Source organism: Oncorhynchus mykiss, chromosome 27 (genome assembly GCF_013265735.2).
Source record: "Oncorhynchus mykiss isolate Arlee chromosome 27, USDA_OmykA_1.1, whole genome shotgun sequence".
NCBI classification, from domain to species: Eukaryota; Metazoa; Chordata; class Actinopteri; order Salmoniformes; family Salmonidae; genus Oncorhynchus; species Oncorhynchus mykiss.
The window spans coordinates 12,875,562-12,893,800 of NC_048591.1; the positions used below are offsets into that span (position 1 = coordinate 12,875,562).

At 42.9% G+C, this 18,239-nt stretch overlaps 2 protein-coding genes across 5 annotated transcripts; both read left to right on the forward strand.

The window, feature by feature from the left end:
• The first annotated feature begins 239 nt into the window (after nt 1-239).
• On the forward strand, nt 240-4,947 carry sirt2 (sirtuin 2 (silent mating type information regulation 2, homolog) 2 (S. cerevisiae)). 2 transcript variants are annotated; one of them, XM_021587653.2, is made up of 16 exons: nt 240-436; nt 646-689; nt 1,038-1,089; nt 1,175-1,282; nt 1,599-1,640; nt 1,817-1,923; nt 2,050-2,106; nt 2,220-2,288; nt 2,396-2,525; nt 2,700-2,759; nt 2,913-2,968; nt 3,139-3,215; nt 3,383-3,434; nt 3,533-3,600; nt 3,709-3,775; nt 3,968-4,947. In XM_021587653.2, the coding sequence occupies exons 1-16, from the start codon at nt 421-423 to the stop codon at nt 4,136-4,138; spliced, it is 1,176 nt and encodes a 391-aa protein (XP_021443328.2). In that variant the 5' UTR covers nt 240-420; the 3' UTR covers nt 4,139-4,947. The 2 variants fall into 2 exon arrangements, with proteins under 2 accessions (XP_021443328.2, XP_021443327.2); XM_021587652.2 differs by having other exon boundaries at nt 241-436; nt 643-689.
• Nucleotides 4,948-5,073: 126 nt separating this feature from the next.
• On the forward strand, nt 5,074-17,048 carry rinl (Ras and Rab interactor-like). 3 transcript variants are annotated; one of them, XM_021587649.2, is made up of 12 exons: nt 5,074-5,753; nt 5,992-6,044; nt 6,283-6,433; nt 9,499-9,607; nt 9,736-9,808; nt 9,906-9,997; nt 10,260-10,342; nt 12,751-12,982; nt 13,318-13,953; nt 14,153-14,470; nt 14,601-14,732; nt 16,019-17,048. In XM_021587649.2, exons 2-12 carry the CDS (start codon nt 5,998-6,000, stop codon nt 16,642-16,644), a joined length of 2,499 nt encoding a protein of 832 aa, XP_021443324.2. In that variant the 5' UTR covers nt 5,074-5,753; nt 5,992-5,997; the 3' UTR covers nt 16,645-17,048. The 3 variants fall into 3 exon arrangements, with proteins under 3 accessions (XP_021443324.2, XP_021443326.2, XP_021443325.2); XM_021587651.2 differs by lacking the exon at nt 6,283-6,433; XM_021587650.2 differs by lacking the exons at nt 5,074-5,753; nt 5,992-6,044; nt 6,283-6,433 and adding an exon at nt 6,681-6,974.
• The last annotated feature ends 1,191 nt before the right edge of the window (nt 17,049-18,239 follow it).

Below are 18,239 nucleotides of genomic sequence, written 5' to 3' on the forward strand. Positions count from 1 at the left end.
ATTATATACTGTTGCAATCATACTGTAACAAAACATTGCTGCTCATGAGTTCATGCTTAAACTACTTCTGCAGGTACATATAACCATATTGAGTCATCTCAGTGATATTATTAGCTTATTTTTGCTAAATGATGACAATGTAACCGATTGTGTTTTACTTGCACGATACAAAACAGCTCGGCTAATATATAAATCCAACCGCGATCTGCAAAAGTAGGCCAACGCGTGCGCATGTGCTTGTTTATTGTTGGAATATTTCTTATGCGGAAGTTAGCAACACGGAATTAATTCGCGACGGACAACAACAATCATATCGCAACTGTACGAATCAACCTGCATATTTAGCAAGTTAAGTTAAACATACGGGAGCAACACACACAATAGCATACACATCTGTGTTGGATTAGTCTAGACGGATAAATGTCTGATGTACCAGGTATACCTTTTTTCGTCTTGGACTGGCCTTTGCTCGAAAATTAAGTGCAGCCAGCCAGCCAGCCAGCCAGCCAGCCAGCTAGCTAATGTAGCTAGCTACATTGCTAGCTAGCTGCCTAGGTAAAGCTAGCTAACTAAAGCGTTCAGCATTGTGGTTAGCTACTTGTAAATAGCAACATGACATGGATTTGTTTCGTATTTTTCCAGAAGCTTCTAACAGAGAAGAGGTCGAGGAGAACACCCCTGAACCAGAGGCAAGAAATACTACATCTTGTGGTTAGGAGTTGTCAGTGTGTGTACATGCCTTGCCCTATGGATGGATACCTGGCTGGCTAACGTTAGCCAATAACTAGCTAGTAGCTAGTTGTCATGGCTAGTTTGTCAGGCACACGGTTAGTAGAGAACCTGTCATGACTTGTCACCAATCGTAGACTGTATTCTGCATCCATTGACATGTTGACACACTGACACTGTATTGGCATGCAATACAATGCACAGCTTCTTATGATGTGCATAAAACCAAACAAGGATTATAATTGTAATGTTCTTGATCAAACTAATGTTTCCATGTTTACACCGAGTTTCCTCTTGATTTCTGCTAGGAGCAGTCAGACGATAGCAGTGACGACGGCGAGGCATCAGGGGACACAGAGAGTAAGTGTCAAAAACCTCAAGTTTTTGCTGTCAACACCAAAGTCTCATATTTTCATCAGAATAATTATTTGTTTATTTCGTACAGTGGATTTCCTGCGCAATCTCTTCTCTAAAACCTTGGGCATATCTGGAGAGAAGGTTTTGGATGAGCTGACTCTTGAGGGGGTGGCCAGTTACATACAGAGTGGCAAATGTGAGTCTATTATTAATCTCTAACCCAGCGTGTACACATTTCATGTAGGGGTTGATGACTATGTAGCCCAGCAAGCAGTGCATCTGTCATCTAGGCCTAGTATAAATGTGCCATTAGTCAACACAAGAAAATAGACTGTATTAGGAATAACATCATCTGTCTAGCCTGAGGCCATATAATTTGCTTGCTGAAAAACATACCAATATTTAAGTATGTTACTACAACTACAACTGACTATGTGATACTGCTTCATTGGTTAACAAATGGTACAATCCAGGAAGTTAAAGGATTCTCTCTGCTCCTCTATCCTCCACAGGCAAAAACATAATCTGTATGGTGGGTGCAGGGATCTCTACATGTGAGTAACTCCCCCTCTTGCATAACCGTGGGCTGAGCATAACATAATTAGTCTAGACCTGTTTTGTTGGACAAATAAGACACTTAGCCTAAATACAAATAGATTTCCCTCTAAATTGTGTGTATAATGTATCCACCACTTTTGTGATGATGACACTGCCCCTCTGTCCCCCTCAGCGGCTGGGATCCCTGACTTCCGCTCCCCAGACACAGGGCTCTATGCTAACCTGCAGAAGTACAACTTGCCATACCCTGAGGCTATCTTCCAGATAGACTACTTTAAGGTCTGAAACGTTCTGTCGGATTCTTTTGGCTTAAGAAAGTAATTAGCTTGCTACACTAAAGATCTGCGCAGATTATTTTGTTATTTGCTGCTATCACCACTCAAGATGTACCTCTTTCTATATCAGAAACACCCTGAGCCCTTCTTTGCCCTGGCCAGGGAGCTGTACCCAGGACAATTCAAGGTAGGATCTAGCTTATTTTCTGGCCTTTCATTTTCTTAACTTTATTTCCTGAATTGTGCATTGTGCCTGTTTATTTTTAGGTATCACTAACAGCAGTGTTGTTGTATGTTAAGCCCACAGTATGTCACTACTTCATCAAGTTGCTGAAGGACAAAGGGCTACTCAAACGCTGCTACTCACAGGTTCGGTATTCTTTCATATCCTTTGTTCTGTGTCTGAGTTAGTCACCTACAGCCTGTATTGAAGTGTTATTGAAGTGTCATCAACCCCTCCATTTCTGCCTGTGCAGAATATTGACACCCTGGAACGTGTAGCAGGACTGGAGGGAGAGGACCTGATTGAAGCCCACGGCACCTTCTACACCTCACACTGTGTCAGCTTTATGTGCCGCAAAGAGTACGACTTGGACTGGATGAAAGGTTAGTGTATGTGGTACGGTAATATCTAACTGGGGTGGTTTAACAAAACGCTGTTATACCACCTAGGCAGACACTCATTTACATGGATATGCTAATTAAGTTGTCATTTAAAAGGAGCGTTGGTGCTATTCAAATAATTGTTGAATTCTAATCTTGTTTACCTCTGACCTGCAGAGAAAATCTTCTCGGATGACATCCCCAAATGTGACAAGTGCAGCAATCTGGTTAAACCAGGTGAGTGACTGCGTTGTCATTTCCTTTTACTTCTTATCCCTCCTTACTTGAATATGCTCTCTCCCTTTTCAGTTCCTTTTAGTTCAAAGTTCATACCTGTTTATTACACTTTCTTTGTAAAAGACTGTATTTCTCCTTGTTCTCCATTTTCAGACATTGTTTTCTTTGGTGAGAATCTACCGAAGAGGTTCTTCACCTCAATGGCCATGGTGAGTGTGGTCTGGGTGTTGACTTGATAGACTACTTAGAGTTTGTGCCTCTGTCTTTTCCATGAATGTGCATATTAGGGTGTGTACACCCATAATGAAGTGATGAACCATAATGAAAGGCACAGTACTGGTTCCTGTTACCGTCGTCTCCTGTTTCTATTCTCCTCCAGGACTTTCCTCGCTGTGATCTGCTGATTATAATGGGGACCTCCCTGCAGGTTCAGCCCTTTGCTGCTCTGGTTGGCAGGTGAGTCTTTCTGTCTGACTCTTCACAGAACCATGATTATAATGTTATCTGATAGACTACTATATTGGTATAGTGTTGCGTTTCAACATGTGTTCTCTTCAACCATGTACTCAAGCATCAACAAGCTCATAAATGGTGTGTGATGGAATACATGTTTGTGTTTGCAGGGTTTCAAACAGCTGCCCTAGACTGCTCATTAACCTGGAGAAAGCAGGCGGTGTAAGTCCTCTGTCCCTCTGGATTTGCATTAGACTTTCCTTCCTCTATCCACCTCTGTATGTTAACGTGTATATCTTTCTGTCTGCGTCTCCCTGTAGGCAGATCCTCTATTAGGGATTATAAGCATTGGCGGAGGGATGGACTTTGACTCAGCGAAAGCATACAGGCGAGAAGCTATCACTTTCACTTGAACTACAGTGATAATGATGATGGTGGAGATGGTGTTGGAGGTTTTGCTGATGAATATTCATTGGTTATGATTTGTCTCTCTCAGGGATGTGGCTCATATTAGTACATGTGATGATGGATGCTTGGCACTTGCTGAGCTACTGGGATGGAAGGTAAATATACTGTACATGCTTAGTAAATACCCATATTCTATGGACCCATTCGTGATAAGAGTGAGACAGAGATTGTTGAGTTCGATGAAAGTTCTTGAAACCTTAAAGTAGTCTTTTTTTTCTCTCTCTCTTTTTCGCTCACCATTCTCGCACTCCCACTCTCCCTCCCTCCATTATCTCTCTTTCTCCAAGGCGGAGCTGGAAGAGATGGTGAAACGGGAGCATGAGAAGATTAACAGCAAAGCCGAAGAGGAACGGACAAATCAGAGCTCTGGAGCTGCAGGGAAGGCGGAGTCAGGGAAGGCGGAGTCAGGGAAGGCGGAGTCAGGGAAGGCGGAGTCAGGGGAGGCGGAGGTAGAATAACTAATGAGACTGGCCGGCCGGCTCCAACCCATCACTTGGCTTCAGTCTGGAAGCAGAGTTCCATACATTAACCAGGACTGTGCTCTCCTGTCTGTTTTGGATTTTCTCCCTTTAGTTTGCACTTTACTAACTTCTCTCTCCTCTCCAACCTCTGTTTGACATAAACCCACCTCCTGACTCCTACTGTGTGTATTGGTCTGTCTTTTGACAGTTCCCACAGATGGAGTTTATAGCAATACACACTAAAATGAGCATACGTTTCCTTCTGAGGGAGAGAACTACAGGCACTGAGCTGTCAGCATGCCAACTAGCTCTGTTGAGTCATATAGTTGATGATTTTAGACTGAAATGACAAAGTGTAGAGGGCATGGCAGGGTAACAAAGATGATGAATATCTGATGCATCCACTGATGCAGTGACACAACTACTGTAAATAAAATGGGGGAAAAGTATAATATAGCATTTTATGACTTACTATTTATAAGCAATTATAATTATGGATTTGTTTTTCATGACATTGCTTTTTGTGCTCCTTGTTTCTATCAATTGTTTCAATATAATTATTTTTAACAATATGTTTTAATCTATTAAGCGTACCTGTGACATTTAGTTTCTCTACTTCCTGTAGCTGTTGGTGTAGGACGGTTTCTATTTCAGCACAAATGATGCAGCAGGAAGTTACCACAGTGGTGTGAGATGATGTCGCAGTACATCTCTGGTGTTGACCAAATGCAACTCGATGCTTTCTAAAAGATTGCGTGTGATACAACAAGTAAAAACACAAAATAAAGTGTCAGTCTCCCTCTGAATTTGGTATTTTTCATACACATACAGTACATTTAAGCATTGACCTCAAACCCAGCTGGTGCAACTGATGTTGATTGGTACAATTGATGTTGTCTGTGACAGGGTGCATGCGTTGTTTATTTCTATGTAGTGTATTGTAGCCATTAGTTGAACAGAAAATACTGTTGCACACTTACACTTAGAATCCCATCTTTTATTCACCATCTCACCCTCCATACTCACACCACTTCCCTGACTCAGCTTTTAAATGGCAGTGTCTGTGAATCCATTTTTGTCTGTGTTTTCACCTCTATAAAGTGCAACACACAGATTTGTCTGTGAGTAAAAGAGAGAGAGAGATCAGTATTATTCAGGTCTTGAGGAAAAAAGGCTAAGCAGACTCATTTCTTTCTATGTTAAATGTGTTAGCAAGGTTAACCACATGAGGGGGGTGGGAGATGGAGGAGGAGAGAATGAGAAAACACAAAATAAGTTGAGAACTTGTGAGCAAGTGAAAGTGCAACATCAAATGTCAAGGTGTGTAGTCGAGTGTGGTAGAGGCAGGTAAAAGCATCGACACAATACATGCTTCTGACGGAACAGCGAAATACTATCTCGCTAAGGTACGAAGTCTGCATTAGGATTTTTTTTTACCCTGTCATTTTTCATCAATAAGATAAATTGTTGAGCAACGTAGTTAGAATGTGAAAGGACAATCTGTTGGCACAAGGTTAGAACATGAAGAGATCTGTGGAGTTTCTGTCTGGCTGAAGGGAAGCCACATAAAGTCACAGCTACTTTGAAAACAGCCATATAGGGCCTATTAACAGTAAGTAACCCTTTTTAATGTCAAAATAATGTATTTTGGGTGAACTATCCCTTTAAATGTGTGTTGAAGAAGGATGTTATCACTCTTCTATTCCAGAATAACTTTTTCAAATGGTCATTTTTCTCTCATGTTCTTTAAAAAAAATCTTTAATGTTGATATATTGGATTTAATCTTAATCTATTTGCGGTTAGCATACACTAAACATTTTGTACACTATGTTTCTGTGGTGTCCTCTAGTCTGGGATGATGAGGGGATTGGAAGATCAGGATGAGAAGGATGACTCTCACAGGTGAGGATCTTTTCTCCACCCCATGGATCGTTATTAGGGACCTACTCGGGGTATAGATCTCCGTTTTATACAAGCTCTGGCGGTTTCCAGGACACTGATTAAACGTCGTCCTGGATTGAAAGGCATTTTACATCTTACTTGTTTTTTAGTCCAGAACTAGGCTGGTAAACCGCCCCTGTATGCTGTAACAGCATATTATGGTGCCTGTAATTACCCCCTGTTGTGCCATTATCTCTAGAGGTGTGAGTGGCACGGTGAGGACAGAGAAAGTTTCAAGGAGGCCCCTGACTCTGCTGGACAGGTTGCGACTGTGTCAGGACGCCTGGGCCCCTGGGGGCCCCTGGGATAGAGACGGTGCCCATGCTGCCCTCTGGGGCCGGCCTGCTGGGGTGAGTTCCCCCCCACCACCCTCAACCATGAGGTCAGATAGTAGATAGTGGCATGGACCTACACAGTATGTGTCTGTCCCAAATGGCACCCTATACCATATCTAGTGCACTACTTTTGACCAGGGCCCATATGGCTCTGCCATTTGGGACGGGGACACACTGTGTAGGTCCATGCCACTATCTACTATCTGACCTCATGGTTGACCTCTGTATTCAGGCCCGTAGGCCTAGTCTCCAGGTCACCTTGGTACATTAGGTTGGCATGTGGACAGGCTGCGATATTACAGACGAAATGGAAGCAGGCACTTACAGCATGTCGAGTTGCACTTGTAGTTCTCCTTACTTTGCATAAAAGCAAATGAATGCAGAAGTGCTGCATGTGTGAGAGAGTAAGAGAGGAGAGACACAGATGGACTGAAAGAAAGAGGAGCAGACTAAGTAGTGGCGTAGAAGTTGATCGTTGCAGAAAGTATTTTCGGTTTGCTAAAGAACCCCAGCTATTTTAAGGACCCTTTCTCAACAAGACCAGCCTCTGAGACAAGTGAGTACGGTGAGACAATGGTGATCCAGTATCTGGATACAGCATCCGATTACACTGTAAAAATGACTGTATGTCAGGGTTTAGGTTGAATTGGTGGGATAAGAAAAGCACTTTAGCAATGTTTTTTCCCCCAACACATTTTCCATGTGGATAGGTAGTATCACTGTAAGAAAGAGCAACACTTACATGTTATTCTTGACTTTTTCGAAATGCTGTTGTGTTACAGCCTGAATTTAAAACGGATTAAATTGAGATGTTTTGTCACTGGCCTTCACACAATACCCCATAGTGTCATAGTGGAATTATATTTTTTGACATTTTTACATAAGCGCTGAAATGTCTTGAGTCAATATGTATTCAACCCCTTTGATATGGCCTAAATAAGTTTAGGAGTAAACATTTTCTTTACAAGTCACTTAATAAGTTGCATGAACTCACTGTGTGTGCAATAATAGTGTTTAACATGCTTTTTGAATGACTACCTCATCTCTGTACCCCACACACACAATTACATGTAATTTCAAACATAGATTCAACCACAAAGACTAGGGAGGTGCCCTCGCAAAGAAGGGCACCTATTGGTAGATGGGTAAAAAATAAAAAAGCAGACATTGAATATCCCTTTGAGCATGGTGAAGTTATTAATTAAACTTTGGGTGGTGTATCAATACACCTAGTCACTACAAAGATACAGGTCTACTTCCTAACTCACTTGCCGTAGAGGAAGGAAACGGCTCAGGGATTTCACCATGAGGCCAATGGTGACTTTAAAACAGTTACAGAGTTTAATGGTTGTGATAGGAGAAAACTGAGGATGGAACAACAACATTGCAGTTACTCCACAAAAGTAACCTAAATGACAGTGAAAAGTATTCAAAAACATGCATCCTGTTTGCTACAAAGCACTAAAGTAATACTGCAAAACATGTGACAAAGCAATTCACTTTGTCCTGAAAAAAAAGTGTTATGTTTGGGGCAAATCCAACACAACATATTACTGAGTAGCACTCTCCATATTTCCAAGCATAGTGATGGCTGCATCATGTTATGGGTATGCTTGTAATCGTTAAGGTCTGATGAGTTTTTCAGAATAAAAAAAGAAACGGAATGGAGCTAAGCACGGGCAAAATACTAGAGGGAAACCTGGTTCAGCCTACTTTTGATCAGTCACTGGGAGATGAATTCACCTTTCAGCAGGACAATAACCTAAAACACAAGGCCAAATCTATACTGGAGTTGTTTACCAAGAAGACATCAATTGTTCCTGAGTGGACGAGTTACAGTTTTGATTGAAGTCTAATTAGAAAATCTACGGCAAGACTTAAAAATGGTTGTCTAGCAATAATCAACAACCAATTTGACAGAGCTTGAAGAATTTTGAAAATAATAATGGGCAAATGTTGCACAATCCCAGTGTGGAAAGCTCTTAGAGGCTTACCCAGAAAGACTCACAGTTGTTATCGCTGCCAAAGGTGCTTCTACAAAGTATTGACTCAGGGGTGTGAATACTTATGTAAATGGAATACTTTAATATTTCATTTTCAATAAATGTGCAAAAATATTTTTTAACATGTTTTCACATGTCATTATGGGGTATTGTGTGTATATGGGGGAGAATCTATTTAAGCAATACGGCACGAGGGGTGTGGTATATGGCCAATATACCACGGCTAAGGGCTGTTCTTACGCATGACGCAACACGGAGTGCCTGGACACAGCCATTAGCCATGGTATATTGGCCATATACCACAACCCCCCGAGGTGCCTTATTGCTATTATAAACTGGTTACCAACATAATTGTAGCAGTAAAAATAAGTGTTTTGTCATACCTGTGGCATACAGTCTGATATACCATGGCTGTCAGCCAATCAACATTCAGGGCTCAAACCACCCAGTTTATAAATATCTATAGTCCATGTTGAATTCAGGCTGTAACACAACAGTGTTGAATAAGTCAAGGGGTATGAATACTTTGTGAAGGCACTATCTAGTCATTGTAATGATGAAGTGAACAAAGTTCATTTCTCTTCCACAGGTTTAGTTGACGATATGCGTCGATATTTAAAGGACTTGATATTAAATATAGTTTGCCTTGCATCAAACTGCTGATACCTATAGTTTGTTTTTGACTTGACTCAAAGTGAACATACCAATGTGTCTTTCGCTATCACAGTCAGTCATCTATTCCTGAACACACTGTTCGTCAAACCCACTTCCTGCAGTGTGTCTGTAGGTCTATTGCGTGTGTGTGTGTGCGCATGCTCACTTATTTCGCTGTGAGTTTTTGGTGCGTACATGTATTTGAATATGTGTGTGTTATTTGTGCTTGCACATTCTCTGCCACTTAGTTAGCGTTGGTGTGAGGTTAGCCTGGCTTGCTCACTTCTCTAGGCCTTGAATGACTGTTCCACAGAAAAATCCATCTTGTCCTTTTCTGTGAAGCTGCTCTGCACAGTCAAAGTTTCCTAACATCCAGACACAGTGTAATGAGGCTTCTCGTCACCTCTCTCTCTCCTTTCACAGAGCTTCCTGGTGTTGAGGGACTCTGCCTCCCAGCCCGTCCTGCTGTGTGTGGCCACTGGAGGAGAGAGTGGACATGTCAGAGACAACCCCATACATCGCACTGGTGCAGGTAGGCAAGACAGACATGCATTTTGTATTGACCAGAACCTCAACATTCATATGTGACCCTGTTTAAAAAAAAGTTTATCTCAAATTTGTTGTATGCCTTATAATAAACTCTCTGTTCTTCTTTCTCAGCTTATCAGCTATCTCAGTCATTTTTAGGGTTCTCTGATCTGGCCCAGTTAGTGGTGTTCTACTCTATGAGCAGGTGAGTTACAACAACCTACGCAATATACTGTATACTAACTACAGTATTTCTCAGTTATGCATCTGATGTATTTCATTAATCTCTCTGTCTCTCCCAGGGACGTGTTGCCAGTGTGTCTGTTCATCCCTCCGTGGCTCTACAGTCTAACAGATCAGCCACAGTCCAACAGTCTGTCCCAGCTGGGTCCCAGTAAGTCTGAATTCACCCTCTCCATCTCTCCTCTTCCTCACCTACGCTCTCTTCCACTTATCATCTTCCTTTCACTCCTTCTGCACAACTATCTCCTTGTCATCCATCCTAGTCACTTCATATCAAACGTCTTGTCCTCTATGTGCTCCTCCTTTTACTCTACCTCCTCTTACTCCTCTTGACAACTACCTTCTCCTCTTCTCTCATTCTAATGTTTGATCTATTTTCCTCCCTCTCTTTTTGTGTGCCTGTTTGTATATAGAATCCTGGCTGTGTCCCACCTCTGACCTCCAGACTGATCACATGACTCAGAGGGTTCCTGGTACTGCCATGTGCACCATACAGGTAATCAGTTGCATTCATAATTTCATAACATGTCTATAAAGGTTGGGACCTATTCACTGTCTTATATTCTGCTTTAACATGACATGTAGTTGGAGACCCACTCTAGCGGATGTGTTGCCATGGTTTGACATGTGGTTCACACAGAAAAGCTGATGTCTGCTTTGGGTTCTCCTAGTGCTTTGTAATGTTACCCAGTCAATTGTCACTCTCAGCATCATAGATGAGATGCAGTGTACCTCAGTTCAGACTGACGTCACAGGGCCTTTTGCTCTTCATTCAAAGAGTTGTATCTTACATTTGAATATTGTATGTCCTTTTTCAAATCTATATACAGTGGGGAGAACAAGTATTTGATACACCTCCGATTTTGCAGGTTTTCCTACTTACAAAGCATGTAGAGGTCTGTATTTTTTTTTTATCATAGGTACACTTCAACTGTGAGAGATGGAATCTAAAACAAAAATCCAGAAAATCACATTGTATGATTTTTAAGTAATTCATTTGCATTTTATTGCATGACATAAGTATTTGATACATCAGAAAAGCAGAACTTAATATTTGGTAAAGAAACCTTTGTTTCCAATTACAGACCTCTACATGCTTTGTAAGTAGGAAAACCTGCAAAATCTGCAGTGTATCAAATAATTGTTCTCCCCACTGTAGGTTTTAAAGGCCCAGGGCAGTCGAAATTACGTTTTTATTGTGTTTTGATATCATATTGTACAACTGAAGAATCTAACACTGTAATTATACCAGTAGCTAGGTTTCCTTCCAATTAGAGAATATTCTAGAATCTGCATAAAGTAAATATGCACATTTTCCCACCAGTGCTGTTTTTCCACCAAACTTGTTGTTGTGTGGATAGATGTTGTTGTGGATAGTTGTTGTGGATATAAATCAGTGCGTGATGACATAGTGCACACAAAATGTACATTTTCACTTAAGTTTTCAAGTACAGAACAAAAATTGAAGTTCAATGTGCTTCCATTGCATTTTCAAGTCTACTGATAGTTTTGTCACAAAAAGTTCTGTGTTAAATAGCAAATGTGACTACTCTGGTCTTGGCACGTGTTCTAGCCAACAGCTCACAGATACAGTGAGGATAGACTACTTTACATGATGAGATTATTATGGATAAGAGCAAGAATAATTGTATTTATCAAATGGCAGTCAAGTATCGATCATCATGTCACCAGAATAAGACCCTTGATATTTATTGGAAAGGAGCATTAACATCACAATGCACTTTCACCACCCTGTGAAGTTTATCATAACTTATTATTATTTATTTTTTTACCCCCTTTTTCTCCCTAATTTCGTGATATCCAATTGCGATCAAATTACTATCTTGTCTCATCGCTGCAACTTCCCAACGGGCTCGGAAGAGACGAAAGTCGAGTCATGCGTCCTAACCGCTCTTCTTAACTCCCGCCCGCTTAATCCGGAAGCCAGCTGCACCAATGTGTCGAGCAGGTGCCAGGCCCGCCACAAGGAGTCGCTAGAAGGCAATGAGCCAAGTAAAGCCCCCCCCCCCCCCGGCCAAACCGATCCTGGGTCTGTAGTGATACCTCAAGCACTGCGATAGTGCCTTAGACCACTGCTCAGGAGGCTCATCATAATATATTTAATGTGTAGCCTAACAAACTGCATGGTTTCCCCAATCATAGTAGGAGGACCCCATACCATATCATTGTGTGATTTTACTTCAATATTATGGTTATTATATCAATATATGCACATAAAGGCATTTTCACCGCAATTTCTCAAATAATTAATTTTACAGACACAAAAAGATCCCACCATGTCAAACAAACAAATGATCTGTCTGCATTTTAAAAAATATGCTGAAACTTCCTGTTTCCATCAAAGCTGTCATTACTTTTTTTTATACGGTATGACTTTACTCACATAAAAACTGTGGAAGGAAACGTGGTTAGTGTTATTTCCTGGTAGTTGCTGGCTCCCATATACAGGATGCATGGGTGGAGTTTTGGCTTGCCAGGTGACCACACCAGGCGGAATAAGGTGTAATACACCAATGACAAAGGGAGTACCACACCTCTCTGTCAATAACCTCTCTCTCATTAGCCCCCTCCTCTGCTTTGGTGCCCTTCCCCTCCCCACTCAGACCTCTCCCAGACAGACCTAGCAAAATTCTTGATTGAGAAAGATTGTTTTGCTAAAAAAATATTTTTTGTTTCTTTTTGACCATTTTAATGCAAAACTAATATAGTAAGGTATTTATTTGTATTTATTTGGCCTTTAATACTGAAACCATAAACCATTGTATTGTATCAAATTCAAATCATTCTCCAATGATCATTTTTAATTTTCTGAAAGATCCTCATGTGGTTCATGCCTTTTAAATATACAGTCAAGCTCCCTCTCAACTGTCTTCTGTTCAATAGCTGACAGCAGCCAATGGTGCTCTGTGCATCATCAACCCACTCTATCTCCATGAGCATGGCGATGACTGGCTGACCCATCAACCAACCAGCCCACAGCGAGTTAATCGGCCAGCGAATTATAGGCGTGAGAGACGACTGAGTACAACAAGACCTTGGTCAGGGTCGGGCCTTCTTACTAAGAGAGCTATCTCAATGGAGCAGGAGTCCTACAGCTCCAGGTCTGATAATCCAGGTAAAGTGATTTTGCTGTTAAAGGCCCAGTGTGGTTTAAAAACATGATTTACCTATGATTTATATTTATTTCCACACTATGAGGTTGGAATAATAAAATTGTGAAAATGATGTAAGAGCTGAAATGATTTGATATTGAGATAAACAAAAATGGCTGCATTGGACCTTGTTTTATTATCCTTGTCCATCCTGTCTGTGGGAAAATGTCACCGCATGAATGATCCTTCTCACTGTAGGAGCTAATGAGAAATCAGAGCCATTATGCCAAAACCAAAATCAACCAACGACTAACTGACATGTTTGGTCTTGTCTCCTTATCTCCATTGTCTCCTGTAGTCCAGGCTACCCCGTCTCCCCCCACCCCAACAGGAGGGGTGGTTCTGAGGAGGCCCAGTAGGGAGGCTTCCATTGAGTCACTCGACAGAACCTGGACCCAGGACCGCACTACCAGGCCCCCCTCAGACCCCAAGCCCCTGTTCAGCCCTGCCCCTCAGTCCCCTCACAGAGTGTCCTGGGTTGAGGACAGGGTATGGCTCTCCAAACCGCCACCCCCCTCCCTCCTCCGCCCCCCCTCCCTGGAGATGGACTCGCTGTCAATTAGCAGCATGGAGGAGGAGCCGGAGTCGGTCACCTCCCCTTCCCACTCCCCCCACCCCTCGCATCGTTTGGCCGACAAGGTGAAACACCGCCTCTCGGCTGTGGGCCTGGCCATTGGTGGGCTGGGGTGTCCACAGAAGAGGATGACCAAGCGGGTGCAGGAGCTCAGCAAGCGGAGGGGCGGTGTGTTTGCCGAGGCAGTGATGGGATTCGTTGAGATGACCCTGGGGGCGGGGTTTATCCCTGGAATGACAGGTGCGGACCTGCTTCAGGAGGTGCGTACGGCTCTCACTGCCCTGAGAGAGACACTGCTGGACTGTCCTGAGATACACATCCTCATAGACAGTATGGCAGACACACCCGATGGGGAGCTGGGTGAGTCCATCCATTAACAAATTAGTGTTCGAAAACAGAATATCACTACTATTATACAAAAAAACGGTTCAGCTTTAGTTCAGGATGCACTACAAAGCCAAAACGGACAAATACTCCAACTACATAATTTTCCAGAATTGGTTTCTAACACCTCAGTCTCTCCTTATCCTCCATTATCTCTGTCCTCTATCTACATTAGATGCCATACTGGAGCTCTCCCTACACAAGGTGGCCCTAAAGCCTGTGAGCGCCCACCTGTACACCTGCCTCCAGAGCTGTTGGGACCATGACGGTAGCCTGCGGAAGCTGAGGGAGAACCAGCGGCTCCTGGAGGGCCGGGGGGTGGAGGAGCTGGAAGGGACACCTGGGGCGGGGGTCCCTGACCCTGTCACCCTGGAGAAGATCCAGCAGAGGTGGTCAGCCATGCACCAGTCTTACTCCCCCAGCAGGAAGGTCCATATCCTGCTCAAGGTCTGCAAGACCATCTACCACAGCATGACGGCCAATGCCAACCCAGGTGGGTGGTGCAGGGAAGACCTGCTCAGCCTCAGTATGTGTATGAATAGAGTTGGTTAGGGTATTTCTCTCTATTAAGGACAATGTTTGGAGTTCTTTGACCTTTGACTCCCTCCTCCCCTCTGTCTCAGGAGTGGTGTATGGGGCTGATGACTTCCTGCCGTGTCTGACCTGGGTGCTTCTGCGTAGTGATGTGGTCACTCTGCAGCTGGACACTAACTACATGATGGAGCTACTGGACCCCACACAGCTGCAGGGAGAGGGTATGAATTATACAGACGTATCATGCAGACCCACAGAAACATGTACAGTACCAGTCAAAAGTTTGGACAAACCTACTCATTCAAGGGTTTTTTATTTTTACAATTTTCTACATTCTACATTTGACTATTTTTCTAATAATAGTGAAGACATCAAAACTTTGAAATAACGCATATGGAATCATGTAGTAACCGAAAAAGTGTTAAACAAATAAACATTTATTTTAGATTTGAAATTCTTCAAAGTAGCCACCAGCAAAGCACCCTCACACGTCCTCCTCCATGCTTCACGGTGGAGATCATCCGTTCACCTACTCTGCGTCTCACAAAGACACGGCGGTTGGAACCAAAAATCTCAAATTTGGACTCATCAGACCAAAGGACAGATTTCCACCGGTCGAATGTCCATTGCTTGTGTTTCTTGTCCCAAGCAAGTCTCTTCTTCTTATTGGTGTCCATTAGTAGTGGTTTCTTTGCAGCAATTCGACCATGAAGGCCTGATGCAAGCAGTCTCCTCTGAACAGTTGATGTTGAGATGTGTCTGTTACTTGAACTCTGTGAAGCATTTATGTGGGCTGCAATTTCTGAGGCTGGTAACTCCAATGAACTTATCCTCTGCAGCAGAGGTAACTCTGGGTCTTCCTTTCCTGTGGTGGTCCTTATGAGAGCCAGTTTCATCATAGCACTTGATAGTTTTTGCGACTGCACTTGAAGAAACTTTAAAAGTTCTTGAAATGTTCCGCATTGACTGACCTTTATGTCTTAAAGTAATGATGGACTGTTGTTTCTCTTTGCTTATTTGGTCTTTTACCAAATAGGACTATCTTCTGTATACCACACCTACCTTGTCACAACACAACTGATTGGCTCAAAAGCATTAAGGAAAGAAATTCCACAAATTAACTTTTAACAAGCCACACCTGTTAATTAAAATGCTTTCCAGGTGACTACCTCATGAAGCTGGTTGAGAGAATGCCAAGAGCGTGCAAAGCTGTCATCAAGGCAAAGGGTGGCTACTTTTGAAGAATCTCAAATGTAAAATACATTTATTGTTTAACACTTTTTTGGTTACTACATGATTCCACATGTATTATTTCATTGTTTTGATGTCTTCACTATTATTCTACAATGTAGAAAATAGTAAAAAAATAAAGAAAAACCCTTGAATGAGTAGGTGTGTCCAACCTTTTGACTGGTACTGTATGTGTACATGGACACATACACCTTATAGTAACCCCCTTTCTGTCTCTGTTTCTCTACCTTATGTCTCTTGTCTCTCTATTCTGCAGGAGGTTACTACCTGACGTCCCTGTATGCTTCTCTTTTCTACATCAGCAGCTTCCGCCCTCGTCTTGTCACGCGCCAGCTCAGCACCGAGGCCCAGCAATCGCTGAGCCAATGGCATCGCAGGCGCACCCTGCACTGCAACCAGTCACGACGCAGCACGAATCGGAGGACCCTCCGGAGACCTGGGCACAGTGAGAAGGGCAGGGAAAACTCCAGTTACGCAGAGATGGAAACTGGCACAGGAAGTGTAACTGACGCCCCACCGGCGCCCTCTAGTGTTGTGGCCAAGGCACTGCACATAATCTCAGAGGTGGTGGTAGCAGTGAGGGAGGAAGAGGGCAGCAGAGCAGAGGGCCAAGGATCCCCAGCTGCACAACTCCAGGCCTCGCCTCGGAAGGAGAAACCGATTACAGTAGAAGAGTTGGACGGACATCCAGCAGGGAGTGAGGTGGACTGGGAGGGAGGGGTCAGACCATGGAGGTGTGTTGTAGAGGGTTTAGAGAGTGAGGAAGGGCAGGCTAGTCTCCATGAGGAACTCTGTGCCAGGTCAGTGGAGCTAGATGACCAGACAGACACACAGATAGGTCAGCAGAGGTCAGAGTGGACTGGGCTGCCAGTGGTAGACTGATGACCCAGAGGAGCCAGTCTGTCTAGAACCCTGGGCTTTGCCTGCAAGCACTTAGCCGGCAAACATATTGTAATGTAAACTTGTTGAGCAAAACATTTATTTTACAATTCCTGGTTTCAGTTGCATTGAAATACACCCAATAAGGCATGAAGATAATGGTCTGACTAGGCTGAATTTGGGTAATTTGAAATATGTGCTTTCAAATGATTGTAGAAGATATTTCCCACGAGTGTTGCAAATTGTGACGTTTGTAATATTTTCATTGTAATTCCTTAGAGAAATGACTCTCAGTGGGGCCAATTAAATGGTCCATTTGGGGCAAATGATGGAGGCTAGGCCATCAGCAGGCTGGCTGCATGGTTAGAACACTTGATGTATTTTACATGTTGACCACTAGGTTGCAGTACCACACCTTTTCTGTCTTGGTTGCAGTAGGAGTCAAGCATGATAACAGTGGAGCTCGTAAGCATAAGGATGTTGAGAAAGGGAGAGAAATGTGTTGAGATGCCTGAAATAACAGCTATAACGAAATGACTGTTGGTGTGTAATATATACTCTGATTTTAACTTGTCATTATATTATTTGAATCTACATTATTTGACCATGCATTAGAATGCTGTATGGCGGCAAACGGCAACGACAGCATTATAGACATCTGCACAGTAGAATATTTGATGCTAAAGAGTGAACAGTGGAGCAGACAGGTCCTTATTTATACAAACACATGTATTACAGACACATGGTACCTCTAACATAGACAAAGACACACAAACAAGCGCGCACACACGGACCTACTGTAATATATACATACTCATTTGCAAATGAACGCACGCACACGTGCCCTCCTATACATTCATACATATGGAAGCGCCTCATTCAGAATTTTAAATTAGAAACCCAATCAAATTTGCCTAATGAGACATCTGGCATTCTGCCTGCATTTCGATCTTTTAACCAGGTCTAAGAAACATCTGAGCTCTTCATCAGCCCAGTCAAACCTGATGGGAGCGAGACTTAACATCTACTACACACACCTCTGACATATGATCACGTGATATATTATGCATACATAGGACTACATTACACATTCAGTCCAGCCATAAATTAGATATATGGCGGTGGCGAGCGCACAGATGGCAGACGCCTGAGGCATTTAAAGCTAGGATTCGCTAGCTAGCTGCAGCTAAACATAGGAACCGTCCTGCTGCAGAGAGAAAGAGAGAGAAAAAGATGGTCACACAAAGATACCCACTCACATACGTAAAGTGCATGCACATCCAAGCACAAGGCAACGCCAGGACAATATACAGACACACACATACTGAAAAACATGAATATTCACACTAACAGTATATCACAATCACCTGTTCGTCACGATAAATGTATACCAGTATCAGTGTGCCTGGTGTGTTTCCCCTCCCCCTTGATTGACAGACATCTAACGAGCAGCTGCTCTAATGGGCCTGGCAGCTTCTCCTAATAGTGTTAAATAGATGAGAGGCATTTGTGAATCAGGACCAAACACTTTTCAATCAATTATTCACAACATTACTCCAATTTATGCATCATCAGGCTGCTACACATCCCGGTTGTTC

What these genes read in the sequence shown, in the direction of transcription:
- sirt2 (XM_021587652.2), top strand. An exon ending in TGTACCCAGGACAATTCAAG is followed by an intron (nt 2,107 to 2,219) that starts GTAGGATCTAGC and finishes TTGTATGTTAAG; the next exon opens with CCCACAGTATGTCACTACTT. An exon ending in TCTTCACCTCAATGGCCATG is followed by an intron (nt 2,969 to 3,138) that starts GTGAGTGTGGTC and finishes ATTCTCCTCCAG; the next exon opens with GACTTTCCTCGCTGTGATCT.
- rinl (XM_021587649.2), top strand. Translation starts at nt 5,998, where the DNA reads ATGATGAGGGGATTGGAAGATCAGGATGAGAAGGATGACTCTCACAG. An exon ending in CTCCAGGTCTGATAATCCAG is followed by an intron (nt 12,983 to 13,317) that starts GTAAAGTGATTT and finishes TGTCTCCTGTAG; the next exon opens with TCCAGGCTACCCCGTCTCCC. An exon ending in CACACAGCTGCAGGGAGAGG is followed by an intron (nt 14,733 to 16,018) that starts GTATGAATTATA and finishes TCTATTCTGCAG; the next exon opens with GAGGTTACTACCTGACGTCC.